The sequence below is a fragment of the Elephantulus edwardii genome, unplaced genomic scaffold (genome assembly GCF_000299155.1).
Source record: "Elephantulus edwardii isolate Elephantulus edwardi_28Jun2011 unplaced genomic scaffold, EleEdw1.0 scaffold00006, whole genome shotgun sequence".
Taxonomy (NCBI): domain Eukaryota; kingdom Metazoa; phylum Chordata; class Mammalia; order Macroscelidea; family Macroscelididae; genus Elephantulus; species Elephantulus edwardii.
Window position 1 is genome coordinate 16,128,497 of NW_006399756.1, and position 19,396 is coordinate 16,147,892.

General features: G+C 44.4%; 1 protein-coding gene across 1 annotated transcript in view; it reads left to right on the forward strand.

Annotated features, from left to right (window-relative positions):
- The first annotated feature begins 1,929 nt into the window (after positions 1 to 1,929).
- ABLIM1 (actin binding LIM protein 1) overlaps positions 1,930 to 19,396 on the forward strand; it is a 264,382-nt gene continuing 246,915 nt past the window's right edge. Inside the window, exon 1 of the mRNA XM_006879917.1 lies at positions 1,930 to 2,173. Coding sequence (XP_006879979.1) covers positions 1,930 to 2,173 — 244 coding nt within the window. The remainder of the gene's footprint in view (positions 2,174 to 19,396) is intronic.

Here is a 19,396-nt window from a genome sequence, read left to right on the forward strand (position 1 = left end):
CTCGTTGGGAAAATGATGTAGCAGCTGCTTCTGTAGAGGTTTACAGCCTTGGCATCCCTGTGGGGCAGCTCTCCTTTGGTCTGTAAGGGTCACTATGAGTTGGCATTAATGAGATAGTAATAGAAATGGAAAGGGGTGAAGGCTTCCATGAAGAGAAATGTATGTCAGAACATAGTGGCCCTGGATAACAGGAGGAAAAGTCATTGCCATCAAGTCCAAACTGACTCATAGCTGACCCTCCCTGAAGTTTCCCGGATTATAAACTGCGTGTGAGGAAATTGCCCATCTTTCTCCTGAAGACCCTCTGGTGGATTTGAACCATCAGGGAGGCATGGCCTTTCAGTTAGCAATGCAACATCCTATGAACCAGGCCGCCAGAGCTCCCTGTAAGTGGAGGAGGGTGGGCTTATTCACTGTGACTGTGACTATTGCCTGGCGCTAGGCCACTGCTGACTGCAGTTAACTTTCTGTAGGATGTCAGAGATGAGATGCTCACTGCCAGGTTTGCCCTTTGCATTTCACTCCCTGATGACCCAAGGCTTGTTCTAGCTTGTGACTTGGTGAAAACACACTGACGCCTACATGGTCCCCTTCATACGATTTTGGGAGAAATTCTGCAATAACAGAAAAGCTACAGAATGGCATTCAGAATGTTATTAACACTTGGATAAATGGCGTCAGATAGGAATATTTTTCATGACACAGGAGAACAGATTCCCCCACGATGCTGCTGTTGTTGTTGATGTTGTTGTTGTTGACTGCCTTTGAGTTGAGCATGGCTGGTAGCTACCCTATGAACAAAAGGCCCGAAGCCCCTCTACAACTATTGACATTTATCAAAATTCACAGTTTTCAGAGGCATGTCGTTTAGGAAGTGGAAGCCACTCCTCCTTCCAAACCTGCCATAGTATGTTATTGTTGTTATGTGCCATTGAATTGCCTGTGATGCATAGCGACCCTATGTACAGCAGCTCTGAACCCTTCTCTGTCCTGAGCCATTCTAACTAATTCCGACACACCAACCCCCATTGCCCCAGTTACTGTATCAATCCATCTCATCCGGGGTCTCTCTCTCCTCTCTCTGTCTACTCTTCTAAGCATGATGTCCTTCTCCAAGGACTGATCTCTCTTGGCCACGTCCCCAAAGTAAGTGAGGCAGAGCTTCAAAATCCTAGCTTCCAAGGAGAGACTTGGTTTGACCATTGATAAGATGGGAAAATCAGTGTTCTTCTGTAGCCTGGAGCAAGTACTAATGGCTTAGAGGTGAATCCCTCACCTGCTAACTTCAAGGTCAGCTGTTTGGAACTGTCAGCTCTGAAGGAGAAAAATGAGTCCGTCTACAATATATTTCTATAAGATTTACAGCCTTGGAAACCCTTGAGGGCAGTTCTATTCTGTCCTGAGTCCGAAAGTAGGTATGGCCTTGAGCTGATTTTGTTGATAGCTGAACCTTTGAGACATTTAATTGAAACAGTCCCTCTGTGAAAACTGAAATACGAGAGGACTTGGAATTATCGCCTGGGTTTTCACTGGCATGCTTTAGATTACAACCTGTGCACAGTCTATGTCTGGATTTATTCCTAGGAGATATTCTTACCAGATTACATTGAGTATACTAGGAATATTTACAGGTGAATCCCTTAGATTTTGCAGCTTTATCTCCTCTCTTGATGGGTATTAATTTGATTTCCTTTATGCCTCAAACTGTCATAGTTTTGCAGGGACAGTTTATATACACGATCATCTTTCTGGGTATATCAAGCCCTAAGCTCTCAAGGGTAATCACTTAAATACATCTCCTTTAATCTGCTTTGCTGGGCACCGAGAACAAAACAAGAAGGATCGAGGAGAACAAAGAGCGAGTTGTGGGGAAGCACGTCTTCCTTAGTCTCTGCTGTCCATTTCTTCTGTCTTTGTCCCCACGCCAAGATGCCATCCTTCTTTGGCCTGAAGTGTTTGGAGAGGTCATGCAGCTCGGAGGAAGGCAAAGTCCTCTCATCCCACAGAACCAGCACCAGGGGCTCGTACACACAGAGACTGGTTGTGAAGGACGTGAGCATCACCGAGACCCCTTACCCCACTCACAGGCGAGCCACCATCACACACCTGTTGTACCTACACCCGGAGGACCACTGCCTGCATGAACACGTGTTTAACAGCCTTGGTCATCTCGGTAGGTGGTGAGTGAAGGAGCCTTCTCTGTAGATGTGGTTTTGTGTTGTATGAGTAAATAATAAATTCCCTAAAGAGCTTTGCTGGCATGTTGTGTTACACATTGCACTGCCAATCAAAAGGCCAGTGGTTCAAATCCATCAGTGGCTCCACAGGAGAAAGCGGGGCAGTTTCTTCCCATAAAGATTTGCAGCCTCAGAAACTCATCGGAGGGTCACGAGGAATTGGAAGAGACTGGGCAGCAGTGTGTTTAAGGCAGCGGTGGTTCAGAGAGAGAATTCTCTCCTCCTGGGCAGGAGGCTTTGCTTTCCTGTCAGTTGAGAATTGCTTGCACGTTATTTTTTATGCTGAACAGGTTTTACTGATTCTTCTTGAGTAAAACAGACTAAGATGAGAGGGCTGGCAGTGTCCTTCTAAAGTAGCCAGTGGAAACCCTGTGGATCACAGTGATCCACCCTGGCCGTGGGGATGACACAGTTTTCAACATCTTCTTGTTTGGTTGTGTCTGGGGGTTGCCATGAGTTAGGGTCCGACTTGACTGCAGTTGACTGCAACGAAGTATCCTCTGGAGCCAGACCTTTGTAATTTGTACTTCAAAGGAAACACTATACTTGATAGATAATTAATGGGGAGGGGTAATTATGCTGGAGACTGTAACTTAAGTACATCGATGAAGCTAAGGGGATTTTTTATTATACACAGGATATCATCACAGTCACAAGCATGCTGCTTTCCAAACTTGATATGAATATTTGTTGAGAACAGGACGTACAATGGAAAAGAAGGCTCTCTATCCAGATAAACAGATATTGCTCTTTTATGTGATAAGAATGAACGAGAAAGAACTGCTCAAGGCAGCAAATGGAGCCTGGTATATTATGACCTAAATAAAGTTGTGGTTCAGATTATATCGCTGCTTAGAGAAGACTCAGACTGCGAAAAATACTTGAAAGAGGTTTATTTTATAGCGAGGACTTATCAATGCTTCTTTTCACTGAAGCTCATTAAAACTTGGACACTTATCCCCCAGCTTGGAGAGAAACGGAAAAAGCCCAGTGTGTAGGTAGTTATCTCAATCCCAGGCTTTATAGTAATGCCTTTATTAACAATCATGATACCTACCCAGATGTTCATCCCTTAGCAAAATCATTACTAGAACTTGTACTATTAGATGTGATCTCTTGACTGCTATTTCCAAGGGAATTGGCTGAAGATCCAAGTAAAAATGAAATCTTTGAGAACTTGATTCATGGTGATGTTTGTCATGATCTTGATGTGTTTATTAGTTCATTTGTGAGGATTTTTTCTTCTTCTTCTTTATGCTGAGGTGTGTTTTTAGATACTGCTGAGACAAAATCAGTCAATAAATCTATGCATTACAGCAGTCAATAAATCACAAGATGCGTTGCATTGGGCAGATCCGCCAAAGACCTCGTCAAAGCGCTAACAAACAAAGATATCACTTTAAAGACTAAGGTGCTCCTGACTCAAGTAATGTATTTTCATTTGCTTCATCTACATTTGAAAGTTAGACTCTGCATAAATAAGACTGAAGAAGAATGGATGCCTTTGAGTTATGGTGTTGGTGAAGAATGTTGCCCAAAGAACAAATAGATCCATTTTGGAAGAAGTGCTTCCACAATGCCCCAGAAGGAAGAAGGGTGAGATTTCTGTCTCACCTGCTTTGGGCCCGTTATTAGGGGAGCCTGTCCTTAGAAAAGGACATTATATTTGGTGGTGGATCAGTAAAGGAGGGAAAGACTCTCACTGAGATGTATTGGCCCAGCGATGGCAGAAAGGTCGTAAACATTGCAGAGACTGACATGTTGTTGAGTACCGCTGAGTCAGAACCAATTCATACCTGATCCTCTAGTGAATTTTCAGAGGTGGTAGATTGCACCGGAGGACATTGCCCATCTTTCTCCTTTGGAGCAGCTGGTGGATTTGAAATATGTGCCTTTAGGATGGAAGCACAGCTTCTTACCAGTAGGCCACCTGAGCACCCTAGAGATTGACAGAGTCACGGTAAATCAGAGCCAGTTCAGTGGCACCTAACAACAACAAAATGTGATGCCTATAAATGTATAAAAATGCCAAATGAGTCAGAATGCATCACATATGTATGCTTAGTAATTTGGGGGATTCTAGAGACAATGGCAGGCTTAGGTTAAGGGTCCAACTTATACTGAGCCAACCTTTACTGAGTGCTGGCTGGCAGAGTGGCCAGCTGAAACAAGTCAGTCTTATTTATTCATTGTCTTAATTTCACATGAATATGAAGCAAATGAAAATGCATGACTTGAGTCAGGAACACCTCAGTCTTTAAAGTTACATCCCTGCTCATTAGCACTTTCAAAAAGGCCTATGGCGGATTTGCCCAATGCAACACATCTTGTGATATGGCGCAGATTCTGGCAGATGCGGGCAGTGACAGCCAATTGGCTCTCCCACCCTCCAGCTGAGTGGAGTGTTGACAGGGGAAGGAAGGAGCCCTGGTTGCATAGTGGTTAAAGTGCTTTGCTGCTAACCAGAAGGTCAGCTGTTTGAACCCACCTTCAGCTCCAAAGGTGAACAATGTAGCATTTGTTGCTATAAAAACTACAGCCATAAAAACCTCTATGGAGCAGTTCTGCCCTGTACTGTAGAGTCACTTTGAGTTGGAATCCCTTCAACAAAGGTGGGTTTGATAGAGTTTGGGTAGAAGGCAGGGCCGGCGGCCGGCGTCAAGGGGTGACAGAGTAAATTGCAGTGAGTGTGAGCTGGACAGTGACTTGTCAGCAGGTTCAGTGACAAGAAAAAGAAAAGAATAAACAGCATCACAGAGAGTCCTAGGTAAAGGGAGGCAGGCTTTGGGATACCCGTATCTTTGCAGAGACAGATAAGGGAATCTGAGGGATTAGCTCAGTGTTGTGGCTTTGGGGTTGGACAGTCCAGAATTCGAATCCCACCTCCTACACATGTCATTTTGGGAGATTAGTGTCTCCAAGTGTAAAGTCTTCCATCTGTAAAGTTTGCAGGACAGTGCCTACCTTATATAATTACTGTAATCAGGCCTGCCCCGAGAGCATATGGGCTCTAAGTAAATATGTTGGCGGGGGGAGGGGGGGGGAGTCATAGGGGAGCTTCTGTCTAAAGAAATCATTTAGGCCACTTCAAATTGGTGTGTCAAGAGCTCAGTCTTACCAAAACCTTAGGGAAGAAATGTCACCCAAGCCTCAAGATTGAGGGATAATTTCCCAGATTTGTGATCTGGATTTGTACCAGCTTCAGGGCCCGGGGCTGGCACAAGTCCTCAAGCTGCCTGGGCATCTGGTTGACCCTCTGCACCGTCACTGCAGCAGGAGGTGAGGGCAGTGAGAAGAGGCCTGTTGGGAAGAGTTCTGAGGAGGAGTCTGGGGTACCACATATAGACAGCACTGCTGGCCCTGGCTGGTCTCTGATGCCAGGAGGAGACATAGGAAATGTTGATTAATGGCATGGGATCAAAGTGGGGTTCCTGCTTGTCCAAGTCTGAAGGCAAGACTGATTATGAGAATTAAATAAGAATATGCATATCAAAGTAGTTTATATTGGCACATACACCCTCCCTTATTGTGGTCAGGTGACTCCCCAGAAGCTTTTAATCACATGGCAGGAGACTGCCTGTCTTTCTCCCACAGAGCAGTGGGTGGATTCAAACCTGCCTATCTTTGGGTTGGCAGCACAACCTCTTACCCACTAGGCCACCAGAGCTTCTGATGCCAAATACAAATATCTAAGAAATATGAGCAATAGTATTAGTGATAACTCTTTGAGAGAAAATTATGACTTCTGTCATTTGTGGTGAAGTATTAGAAGTTTGGTACTGAGCCTGTCAGAGCCCAGGATCCTGAATGCCGTAGAGGAAGTGGAATTCCCAGGAAGTGGCTGTATGTTTAGGACAAGTACTGGGGGCAGTGCATGCTCCCGCAGTCACAGACATTCCTGTGCTGCTGAAGGCCAGGGACCACTGGCAGGCCAGTCTCGGTTGTTTGGTCAAGGTCACATGCAGCTACAAGGCCCTCACGATGCTGCAGCTTCCTGTTGTTGTCCTGGGCTCAGCTCCTGCTCTGAACCAGCGTGGGCCGCCACGTCTTCCACGGCTCCCACCTGTGTCTCTCCTTTGTCAAGCTCCAAACAACAGCAGGAAGTTGGTGGGGAAGGAACGTTTCTCATTGTTTAAGAACAGGAAATGAATTGTCAAGTGCTGGGATCCGTGGAAAAAGCTAATCTATCCGGGCACTAACGGAATAGCCTCTGCATGTGTGTGTGACAGGAGCCAGGCGGGCACAGAGGTGAAGAGCTTGTTTGCCAACTAAAAGGTGAGCAGTCTGAACCCTCCAGCCGCTCCTCAGGAGAAAGATGTAACAGGCTGTAAAGATCACACAGCCTTGGGAACCCTGTCGGGCAACTCTCCACTGCCCTGGCGTCAGAATTAACAGATTCCAAGTCAGAACTGGCTAGACCGTCATGGAGTTGGTGCCTGTAGCCCTGTCTGTAATTGTGGGAGTTTTTCCTTTGTAGAAGTATGGCTGTCTTGCCTTCACTCAAACGCTGTGTCAAATGCTTTGTCATTTTTCCTTGTTTAATATTCACAATAACTCAACCAAGTGAATGCTGGTTTTAATTCTAGTTTTGTAAGTGAGGAAACAGGCATATGCAACCAAGAAACGATTTCTTCTCCCTTGTCCATTTCCTAGAGTTGCACTGCTGACCCAAAGGCAGCACCCCTCGAAGCGGTCTGCGTCTACCAGCGGCTCAGAAGGGGAAAGGTGGGCGGTGGTCGCCTTCTGTGCAATTGACAGGCTGTGAAACCCCATTGGAGGGTTACTACTCAACAGCAATGAGTTTGAGGAGGTTTGACTTTTATATTCAGTCCACAAACACACGAGTCTGTATGGAGGGGTTTTCCTTTGACCTTAATCTAAGAGCTTAGTGAATATATTTGAACCTGTACTTTCCCCCTGTCCTTCTGAGCATTTGAGTCCAGTACAAATGAGAGACTGTTGGTGACACAGTGGCTGAAGGTTCAACTATAAACTGAGAGTTCATCCGTTTGAACCAGCTAGCTGCTCCATGGCAGAGAAATGCATCAATATCTATGAACATGGAGACCTCATGAGGCATTTTGTTTTGCCCCACAGGGTAACTATCAGTATGTTTTTTTGATAAAATAAACAGCGTCTTGCTGCTGTTGGGGGCCACAATTTAATTCTGACCCATAACGGCTCTATGTACAAACGAAATGAAACCCTTTCTGGCTTGGCACCACCGTCACCATGGCTGCCACTTGAGCCAGTTGTTGAAGCCCTATGCCTATACATTTTCTTGAGGGGCCTTCCCTCTTCCACTGGTTGTCTTTTTACCAAGTATGATTTCCTTCTCCAAGAGCTGTTCCATCCTGATAAGATGCCCAAAGTACTTGGGATGAAGTCTCACCATCCGTGCTCCTAAGGAACATTCTGGCTGTGTTTCTTCCAAGACATATTTCTTCATTCTCTACCAAAAGCCTTGCTGTCAAGTCAGAACCAGCTCATGGCTGGCCCTCCCTTGGGCTTCTGAGGCCATAAATCACATGAGTAGAGACTGATTGGCCGTCTTATTCTCTTGGAGCCGCTGGTGGATTTGAACCACCAGTGAGGCTGTTCTTTGGGTTAACGTCATGACTCCATCCATGCCCAGCCACCATAACTCCATTCTTCTGGTAGTCCATGGCCATAATAAAATCATGGCCCATATTTTCTGTGCATATGAAAATATTGAAGGTATCATGGCTTTAATGAGGCACATGTTTGTCTTCAAAGCAACACGTTTACTTTTTCTTTTAGCACTTTAAAGAGATTTGTTAGCAGATTCTTAGATTTGTTCAAAATAATGTGATTTCTTGGTTGTGGCTACCATGAATGTTGACTGTTGATCAACACCAAGTCTTTGACAAGTTCAGGCCTTTCTCCATTTATCCTTATTTGCTTATTGGTCTAGTTGTAGGGATTGCTGTTTAATGTATTTATGTTGAGGTATAATCCATATTGAAGGCTGTAGTCCTTGATCTTCTGAGGTAAGTACTTCAAGACTTCTTCACTTTCAAGAAGCAAAGTTGTGTCATCTGCATATTGCAAGTTGTGGATGAATCTTCTTCCAATCCTGATGCTGTGTTTGTCTTCATATATATGCTTCAGTCTCTTGGATTATTTGCTTATTATACAGATTCAGTAAGTGGTGAAAGGAAATAATCCCGATGTGCATCTTTCCTGATTTTAAATGGTGCTGTTTTCTCAAACAACTTCTTCTTATTCTATGTCGAGGTTCCACAAGCAGTTAAGTATTCTAGCTGCCCCATTTTTTTTTAAATGTTATCTGTCATTTGTCACAATCCACATATTTTAATGTCGTTGCACAGGTGAATGTCTTTCTGGTGTTATCTGCTTTCAGCCAAGATCCATCTGACATCAGCAGTGTCACTGTTCAGTCTAACAGCTGAGCTTTGGAAAGAGCACAGAGAGGGCAGTCACCTTTTTGACAAACAAAGGGTATTGGCACTGTTATCAAAAGCCCTGGGGTGAGCTAGAGAGAGCTCAGTGCTTCTGATGTCAGCTGAGTTCAAATCCCAAAGCAGAACGTTCTAGACTGGAGAACAGAGGCCAAAGAAGACTTGGCAGAGCCTTCATGCAAAAACAACTCTTCTCTCAGAAGTTAGACAGGTGGTTCTGTGCTAAAGCACTGCCCTGGCCTCCTTATTATGTTCAATATAGCTCTAGTGATGATCTTCACTTCCTCCCCAAGACCTCCATCCTCCACTTTACCACATAAAGGAGAGAACCGTGGACGTTTGTAGCTTGTTCTCATAAAGCAATATAAACCTATTTTCAAACCACAACCTATAGCACTCTGTCCCGTTAGCTTTCCTCTTCATGCCACTTTTTTTCTCAGCCCACTGTCCATCGATCACTATTCTGATTTCTTGGTCTGGTCATTGTCTTAGTTAACTCTTTAAATGCTGTTGAGCCAAGCACAAGTCAGGCGACCCTGGAAACAACAGATCTGAACCCTGACCTATCTTGTGCCCTCCTTATCATCCCTGGTACCACAAGTGGACAGCTTTCTCTAACAAATGAATTCTTTTACAGTTAAGGAATCTAGTCCAAGTTGAGGATTCTGGTCCTAGGAGAAAGCTCTGCATCTCAGATGGTTCTGAAAGAAAGTGCATGTTTCCTTCTGCGTCTGTAGGGCCTGGAGAGTTTCAGATATCTTGGCTTTTCCCAGGTTGAGGAGCTTCCAAAAGACTTGCTATCCTTGTTGGTTCTGAGGTGCCCAATCGCTGTTCATCTGTGTCTCCTTTTATCTGTCATAAGACGTGAGGTTGGGAACTCTGGGACTGCCAAGTCTACTTTGGTCTCTGTTCTACCATCTAGAAAGTTGTGCTGATAATCCAAAGGTTCTAATCCATCTATTGAGAGAGATGGATGGTCAGTCGTTTCCCGTGTGATACCCACCTTTGAAGATCCAGTGGTGGTTCAGTTCCAATTTCATGACAATGAGTGAAGACAAAAGGTGGTGTGGGCCACACCCCAAGGGAAACTCCTATTAACTGATCAAACCATGATGTTATGTTGTTGTATGATTGTTATGTACAATATTGTTATATTTGGGGGAGAGAAGCAGAGTTCAACTTGTGGCAGACATATGTGCCAGGGGACCAGGGCACGGCCTGGGAAGCCACTGGCCCAAGGTCCAAAGAGGCTCGTCCACAGCTTTCCCAGCACATTCTTCTGCACCCTGTGGAGTTTGGCTGTGGCGTTTTCTCAGTGGAATTGGGATGTTTGGTTGGGAAAAGGTTTTGTTTTCCCCAGAAACTTCAGATTCAATTGTAAAGTCCCTCCCATCAGTTTGAGAGACAGGTTTGAGTTGACCATGACAGAGTGCGTCCTAGGGGAGAGGGCAATGAGGAGGGTCTGCTTCCCCCATCCGATGGTGGGGGACCCAGATGCCAGGTCTACAGGGTGCCTGCCAGGGGCCAATGTCTGTAATTCCCTCTGAACAGCAGCCTCACTTTGACTTGCATTTACTGGGGAGAAAAGAGATTGGCCATGACTGATTTCTTCCTCATCTTGGAAGGATCTGGAAGGAGAGACACCAGAGATTCCAGCTGCACCTGAGATTTCAGCAAAACATTTGACAGTTGGCATTTCCTCCCACGATTTAGAGTTACCAGTAACCTCTGTTGGCCTCCAAGGGCTTCTCATTCCATTCGTTTAATCATTTTTTCCCCAGAATCATATGTTTCAGGCCTTTGGTGGTCAGACCGTGCCTTTCTCTCATGCCCCGCATTAACCCCCATTGGATGTTGTTGTCACGGGTGTGTGAAGGACCTTTGGTGTTGGGCCTCCCTCTGTATATGCCCTTGGGCTGTCTGGGCTGTCCTCCCAGCTCTCACTCTCTGACCCCTGGCTGGCTTCCCGTTAAGCTTTTCCTCCTCTGGGGAGGAGGTCTGGCCTCTGGCCTTACTCTGCTCTGTGCATCTATATCCTTTCAGGCGTGTTCAATCAGAGTTGCTCCTTTACAGATCTGTCTTGCTCAGTGCTCTGCAGAACTCCTCTGAGGTATGGAGGGAGCCTTATTTATATTTTCATTTCCATTATTATACCTGACCTGGACAAAAAAGCTGTGAGTGTGTGAATAATGAATGGCAAATAAGTGCTTGTGTATAAAAAAGGACTCACCACAGCAGAACAGTGAAGCACAGGTTTGCCTCGTGTCTTTGTCCTCTGGGGAAAGCTGGAGCCCACAGAAGTAGGGCTGGATGCTGGAGCCAGATCAGCCAAGTTCAGAGTCAGTCCTACGCTTTTCATTGATGCAGCCTGGGAAAGCGGCTTAGTATTTATGGACATCCATTTTAAACGCACACAAATTGCAGGTACACTACCCACATCCACCAGCTGCTTCACAGGAGAATGATGAGTAGTCTCCTTCCGTGTGATTTACATCTCGGAAAATCCACTGGAGAGTCAGCTATGAATGGATTCTGACTCAACACCGATGAGAGAGAGCTAGAGAGCAGAGAGAGGGGAGAGAGAGAGAGACAGAGGAGGGGGGGAGAGAGACACACACACAAAGACAGAGAGAGACAGAGGGGGGAGAGAGAGACATACAGAGAGAGACAGAGGTGGGAGAGAGAGAGACAGAGAGAGACAGAGGAGGGGAGAAAGGGAGAGACTGCATACATTACAGTGATGTTACGAGGCTCAAAATGAGATGGAAATCAACTAGCACTTAATAGATGCTCAATAAATACTTACCTCCCTCCTTTTCATTAACCCTAAATATGTAAGAAAGTAATGATATAAGTAACAAGTATAATTAGTCTTCAAAGAAAGAAAAGACCACTTGGGTTTCCGTGGCTAAATAAAGGAAATAGAGTGTTTGAGCTGGAAAATAGATGAATGTCAAGTGTATGTCAACTGTAAGTAACAAGAGAATAGTAAAGTGATGTCAAATAAAAGACATGTTCATTTCATTCTACTTCTTAAATCATACTTGTGCATGTGTGTGTGTGTGTGTTTGTGTGTGTGTGTGTGTGTGTGTGTGAGTGTGTGATATTTTTTGTCTTTTGTCTTTGTTATTTTTAAGAATCAGGAATGTAGGCATGTAACTCTTTTTCCTTCAAGATGTTCCAGGCTAATGTACTTCCTCAAATAACTAAATCTGCTGAATAATCCCATTTGTTTTCATGACATGGTCTTAAAAATTCATCTTGCTTAAAGTCAGAGGCTAAAGTGGTTCTGCTCAGGTTCATTGTCTGGGATAGTTTTCATCCTGGCTTTAATGTTTATGCTTTGGACTAAGAGTGGCCCACTTTTCAAAGGGCCACCCTTTGAAAGTGGACCACTCTTATCAGCTGCCTGATTCCTTTATTAAACTTCGTAAGACATCACATCCAACATCCTCTTTACAGAGCTGGGTTTCGTGGGACCTTCACACTGAAAGATGTTAGAACTTGAGGTAAACGATAGTGGTTGGTGTTAGGTGCCATCGAGTACAACTCATAGAGACTCTACGCACAATAGACCTGCACCCTGTCCTATCCTGTGCCGTCCTTACCATCTCTGATACACTTGACCTCATTGCTGCAATATTATTGTCTCAATCCATCTTGCTTTTGATGACCTTCTACCTTTCTGCGCATGATTTCCTTTTCTGAGGAATATCTTCTCCCAGCAACTTGCCCAAAGGATGAGAGAGAAAGTTTTCCCATCCATGCCTCCAAGGAGCACTCTGGCCGCACTTTCTGTTTGTTCTTTTGTCAGTCCACAGGATATTCAGAACTCTGCTCCAACACTAAAAATCAAAGCCATCAATTCCTCTAGATGTCTTCTAAAGGTAGAACTGAAATGTTGTCATTAAAACCTTCATTTTACAGGGAGTGGGAGACTGGGGCCCAGAGACCTGAAGTAACTTTTCTAGGGCCTGGCTTGCAATTGGAAGTGGAATTCTATCAAGGGCTTAGGCTCTTCTCTTTCTTCAGTACAACAGAAGACATTGCTGAAGGATTGCCTTTTTGTTTGCTTTCTTTGAGTCTTAGCTCTGGTTCTGTGTAGCTTTTCGGCTTGCTGGGCATATCTTCTCCTTGCAGCATTAACATTAAAAAAGGTGCCTGACTGTCTGTCTGCTAGGTTATGTCTGTGGTCTGTATGCCTCTCTCCCTCCCTACCAGATATGGGCTCCTCAAATGACAATTGTCGTTATGTGCTCTCGAATCCACTACAACTCGTTACAACCCTGTGAACAATAGCTGTGAACTTGTCCTGTTCTGAGCCATTGTCTCTGTCTCTGACATACTTAGCTCCATTGCCACAGTCATTGTGTCACTCCATGTCGTCTAGTTAGGGTCTTGTTCTCCTGAGCCAATGGTCTACCTTTCTAAGCATAATGTTCATCTCCTAGGATTTGTCCCTCCCTGACAATATACCCAAAGTATGTGAGACAGAGTTTAAAAATCCTTGCCTCCAAGGAGCATCCGGATTTGGCCCTCTCTTTGTTCTCTTGGTAGTATATATGGTGTATTCTGGACTCCTCCCAGTACTACAGTAAAGAGGTTCAATTGGTCTTTGTTTCTCTAGCATATAGGATGGTGCCCAGTGAAGAAAGATACTTTGTGTGATTTTGAATTAAGGCAAAGCTCTTCCCCAAAAGTGGAATACCTATATCTTTTGACTAAAATGGAAAATTCCATCCACATACCCATGCCTATTTATATCTCATTTCAGTTTTAGAATTGCTTATATTAAAAAAATTTAAGATATAATAAGATGAAATAAAACTGCTTACATTCCTATAACAAAAGAACATATTTAAAAAAAGAGTCTCTGCTCTGGAACATTATTTGGTAGAGTTCATTATTCTTTGTCCTGTGAGGTCCTCAACACAGCCCCCAACTTCGGTTGCTGTTTGGAAAGCTGTCTTCATCCGAATTGTGCAGCCGTAGATAGCAACTGAAATGAATCAGAAGGTGGAAGGGCTGTTGTGACTCACAGTGCCCAGAAACAAAGCAGCCCACAAAGGTTCGCATGTGGCAGAATGCTCACACAGGGGGAGTTCTGACTGCATAGGCAGGGTCCCCAAGATACAGATGCACGAGAAAAGTCAGAGAGCTGAGTCCTCGCCAGCACCCAGCCCTTCTCCCTTTCTGTCCACCAAGACTCCAAGCATTTAGGAAAGCCATTTTTTTTTTTTTTTACATCACCAGACTAATCCTCTGGCCTAATGGTAAAGGTTTGTGCTGGCAACCCAAAGGTGCATGCTTCGAATCCCCCAGTTGCTCTGAGGAAGAAAGATGGGAAACTTCCCTGCCTCTAAAAGCCTGCTGGATGGTCAGTTCTGACTTGACGGTACACAACACCACCACCCCTCATCCAGCTGCTCCATGCTAGCTTTCCTTCTGGGGCAGTTCCCAGTGATGTCTCCTGTCAGCCTTTCCTCATAAGGGCTGTCAGATGATCGTAGGTTGTAGCTAGATGTGCGCAATACTTTTTTACTTCCAAAACCATTTGCGCCCAAGCTCAAGTCTATCATCGGAAGGAATCCACACGTGGTCGTCGTGATGTGCTGCTGAGCCTCCAGCAAGTTTTCACAGACTGTCAATCACATGGGAGGCGTTTGTCCATCTTTCTTTCTTAGGGCAGCTGGTGGATTCGAACCGAGTGCCTTTGTGTTGGTAGTGCAGCTCATTACGACTAAGCCGCCAGAACTCCTACTCAAGCAGCAGTGCCTACTTAACAAGGTGGCCTCGTGGGGATCTCTGTTGACCTAATGGGTAAAGAGCCGTGCTGCCAACTCAAAGGCAGGTAATTAGAATCTCCTAGCTGCTCCATGAGAGAAAATTGGGCACCTTACTGCCTCTGGATACTCACTGGAGGGTCAGCTCTGAGTTAGTTCTGACTCATTGGCACATAACAACGGTGGATTAAGGAGTTGTGGTGCCAGCCCAAAGGCAGATGGTTCCAGTCCACCAGCTGCAGGAAGAAGATGGGTAGTCTCCTCCCAAGCAATTTACAGCCTCTGAAAACCCTCTGGAGGGTCAGCTATGAGTCCGCTCCGAGTCAATGACGAGTTAGGAGTTACTCGGAGGCTATTAGATCATGATTCTCCTTCATGAGAATGCCATGTGTGTTACTTTGTTTAGGAACACTTCAACTGAATTTGAGCTGTGGTAAATGTGGCCCTTTGGTTCTGTTTTAACAGAGTTTCAAAAAGATGTAAGGGCATCCTTCTATTCCATTTCTTAGTCACCTGCTTTATCTCGACTGCTAGGAATGGTCTGTGGGTTCATTTCTTAGGTAAGTAAGAGCTGGTGGAGAACTGTTGGACCAGCCAATTTTCTGTGATTCTTCTTTTAGCTGGGAGAACCGTATTTTACCTAAAACCTTCTTTTGCTGAGTGGCAGGCCTTCTATTGCCTTTTGGCTCATCACGGCATTTCATCAGTATCTAGTATTCCCATCCCTTTCTACCTCATACTAGATTGATCAATTGCTTTTGCTCTTTGCTGTACCAGAGTGTAAGCTCTCTGAGTCATCACTGATCTACATACCACTTTCAGTTCTGTGTAGATTATGCTTTACATTTTATTGGTAAACACTGGTGAGCTTTACTTGATGAGTCATCACACTTCCCCTCTTCTTATTTCTCCTCTGACATGTTGTTGTTATTTGATGCCATTAAATTCATTCCCGTTTATGGTTATCTCATGGGAGAAACATTTATCGTTGTTCCTTGGTACTTTGAGAGGTCCCTGACAGCAGACTTGTCCAGTGCAATACATTTCCTGATCTCCTGACTATGGTACTCAGGCTGTTGATTGTGGAGCTAAGTAAAATGAAGTAGTTAACAGTTTCAGTCTTTGTCTATCATGGTGTTTCCTATTGGTTCAGTGGTGAGGACTTTCGTCTTCTTGATATTGGTGTGTAATCCATATTTAGAGCTGTAGTCTTAGATCTTCTGCAGCAAGTGCTTCAAGTCCTCCTCTCTTTCAGCAAGCAAGGCTATTTCATCTGCATAACTTGGGTTGTTGATGAATCTTCCTCTGATCCTGATTGCTGTATTATTCTTCATAGAGTCAGTGTCTTGAATTACTTGCTCAGCATGCAGGTTGAATACATATGAAGAAAGAATACAGCCCTGATGCACATCTTTCTTGATTTTAAACGATGCATTGTTTCCCCACCAGCCTCTTAATCTAGGTATAGGTTTCACATAAGCACAGTTAAGTGTTCTGAGATTCCCAGTCTTCTAAATGTTAGCCATAGGGTTTTGTTTGTATTTTTTTATGGTCCACACAGTCAAATGCCTTTGCATAGTTCATGAAACACAGATAATTTAAAAAGTAAGGTGCACCTAATTCAGGCCATGGTCTTTTCAATCACTTGCTATACATCTCGGAGCTGGAAAAGAAAAATAGCAGAAGAATCGATGCCTTTGAACTGTGGTGTTGGAGAAAAGAATACTGAATATCCCATGGCTGCTGAAAGGACAGATCTAAGAAAAAGTGCTGCCAGAGAGCTCCTTAAAGGCCAGAAGGGCAGAGTTTGTCTCTCCTACTTTAAGCGTGTTGTCTGTTGCTCAAGTTGGAACCAACTCATAGTTGACCCTTCAGTGGGGTTTCAGAGGCAATTCATTGCACACAGGAGATTGCCTGTCCTTCTCCTGTGGAGCAGCTGATGGATTTGAACTGTGTGTCTTGGGGATTGCAACACAGCTTCTTATCATTAGGCCACCAGAGCTGTTGTGGGGTGGGGGGGTGGGAGGAGGCTATTCCCTGGTAAGAGACAGCATACTTGGAACGGTGAAGGATCAGAGAGAGAGAGGAAGAGCCATAAAGAGATGGATTGGGCTGTGACTGCAGTAATGGGCTTAAATATGTCAGAAAGTATGAGGATGGGCAGAGTTCAGATATGTTGTTTATAAGGTCACTCTTGAATGGTGCTTGATTTGACGATACCTAACAACAACAATAACATGTGATGTAGAACTGCCTCATAGTATTTTCCTGGATACAGTCTATCAACCCATTTCTTTGGAGTAAGAACCAACTTATAGTTGACCCACCATAGGATTTCCCAGCCTATAAATTTCCTGGGAGATCATCCTTCTTTCTCTCATGGAGGGACTGATGGATCTGAACCATCAGAGAAGTGTTGCCTTTGGGTTGCCAGGGTAACACCTTATGTTCTGGACCACCAGAGATCCCTCGGACATAACTTATGTCGATGTAGATTTCCAGGTCTTTCCCTCCGGATCTACTGTGTGTGTTCACACTGCCAACGTTGTGGTTAGCGGCCGACCATTTAACAGTGTGTGCTAGGGCTCCTTTCTTTGATCCTTGTGCTCAGATATTCACCCATGTGGCACTCAGCGTGCGACACCACAGTCTGATGCGGTTTTGCAGCTTAGTTGTTTTTTGCCCTTTGTGTGCAGTTTTAGCAGACAATGAATCATGTTGGTGGGTAGCACTCTGTGTATTTCTATTCTGGGAAGGAAAAATACTGTATAATCCAGTCCCTAAATGAAGAATTTAAGTTCTATGTTTTTCCCTCCCTGTTCTTCACCTAATCACCCCCACGCCCTAGCAGCCTCAGTGCGTGTGAAGCGTGTTCATCACCCCTTGTTGGAGGACGGATGTATAAGAAGGGGGGAAGGGCTGTGTCTATAGCTCTCGGAAATATTGCCAGTGCAGCATACGGTGTGTAGTACTCGCACGTCTCTTGATAGAATTGGAGCTCTATGCAGCTATTTAAATTTTTAAAAAGAGAGGCTATGCATGTATGTAAATGCAATTGACGACTGTTATTTATTTCTCCAGTGCCTGAGAAATGTCATATATCACATCTGTCCCCCTAAAAGAAGCCTGCAGGTGGAAAAAGACATTTCAGGGCATGTTTGCTTATGAGACAGTTCTTAGTTCTAACCCATTACCAGAATTAAACTAAGTAGTATTCATTTGCATAGTTTAAAGGAGGAAGCTTTTTCATGAAACAGCTTATGTGCATACAGACACCATTGTGTTTGTACAGGAGAACGAACCAAGCACTGATTCTCTTGAGAAAAGAATTCGATCTACTCACACCTCACTTACTGACAGGGTTAGGTTCCAAAGAGCCGGTTGGTTTGTGAACCTTAGTGGAACATGAAGACGGAGGATGACTACATCATTAGACAACTGTCAGATTAACATCATTGGATAGTGACCGAAATACCTGCTGTCACTGCCAGATTTCATCAGTCAACAACTGCCAATCTACTGGAAGTCATTCCTGGCCAAGTGGACACGTCACCTTAACCAGCGCAGCTGGCACTACTCTCACTTCACATCTTGGCATTCTCACGGTGGTCATTAATGAGGAAAATCATCAGATAGTAGAGTTTTTCTGATAATCGTAATTGATGAGGTGTTGATAAGGAATAGGTGAATTCTGTTGAAGGAGCATAGCTGGTCTCTCAGGGATTCTGTGTAGAATGTGACCCTATAATCTGAAACAGAAGGCTGGCTTGGATTCCTTCTGTGCTTGCCTGCTCCCGGGAAACAGACCCTGAGACATGGATTTGCAAACCAGGGACTTATTTGGAAGGAACTTGGTGATGTGATAGTTAATTACTCAGCTGCTAATTGAAAAATTGGAAGTGTGAACCCCCTCAGAGAGGCTCCAGAGGAGAGAGAAGAGCTGCTACAAAGCTTAAAGTAGAGAAAACCCTACGGGGCCATTCCACTGTCACATGGGGTCAGTCACAATGAGTCAAAATCAATCCACTGACGTCTATTAACAACAAAACTTTATTTGTAAGATTATCCCAGAAACACTGAAGCTAATAATAGATCTGTTGCCCAACCAGCCACCAGTGGCAGTGTGGCCACCAAAAGCCCCATCCACTGGAAACACTGGGCAGTAGTGTCGAGTGTGGCCAGAGCTGTCAGCCATGGACAAGGCTGCCATGTGCTTACCTCCACTTCCCCCTCTATCTTTAGGTGAGAGCCGCTTTCAGGTACATAATCACCACTCTCCTTTGCTGATTTTACACCAGCGTTGGCTGGTAGAGGTTATTGCCAAGAAGATTCCAATGCAGATGATCTAACACAGCTAGTATATTGGTAAAAATGTGCCTCTAGTCTAATAGAGACTCTTTTGCTATGAAGAACAGGAATCTTTTTGCCCTAATCCATTATAAATCAGAAGAAACAGGAGGCTATAAAATCATAGAGAGGTGTCATAGGGACTGAAGAATGCGGAACAGTCAAACTTCAGAAGCACAGAACCCCAGGCTACTCCAGGGCCCTGTATTTATTCTGGAAAAATGTCCCCATATCTACCCTGTCAGCTGACTTCCTGGGACACTCGACTCCTCCTAACTTTGGGACATTTGCCTCTGTGATGCCTACCTCTGGTATACGTTATGTAGACAGCAGGGTGGGGGGGTGGTGGTGGCATAATTTTAAATATAACATGTTTGCCAGTTTAACATTTTCACATGTACAATTTAGTGGCATCAATTGCATTAACTATCATCAGTGTCTATTTTGGCCTTAAATTTTAATAGAAATTTCCTCACCTGTCTAAGGCTTAGTCCTATATGTATCTTAGTTTAGATTTCCAGGGGAGAAACATAATTTATCTAGTGCATCTTTTTATTTATTTCTTTTTAATGTATTATTTTATTAT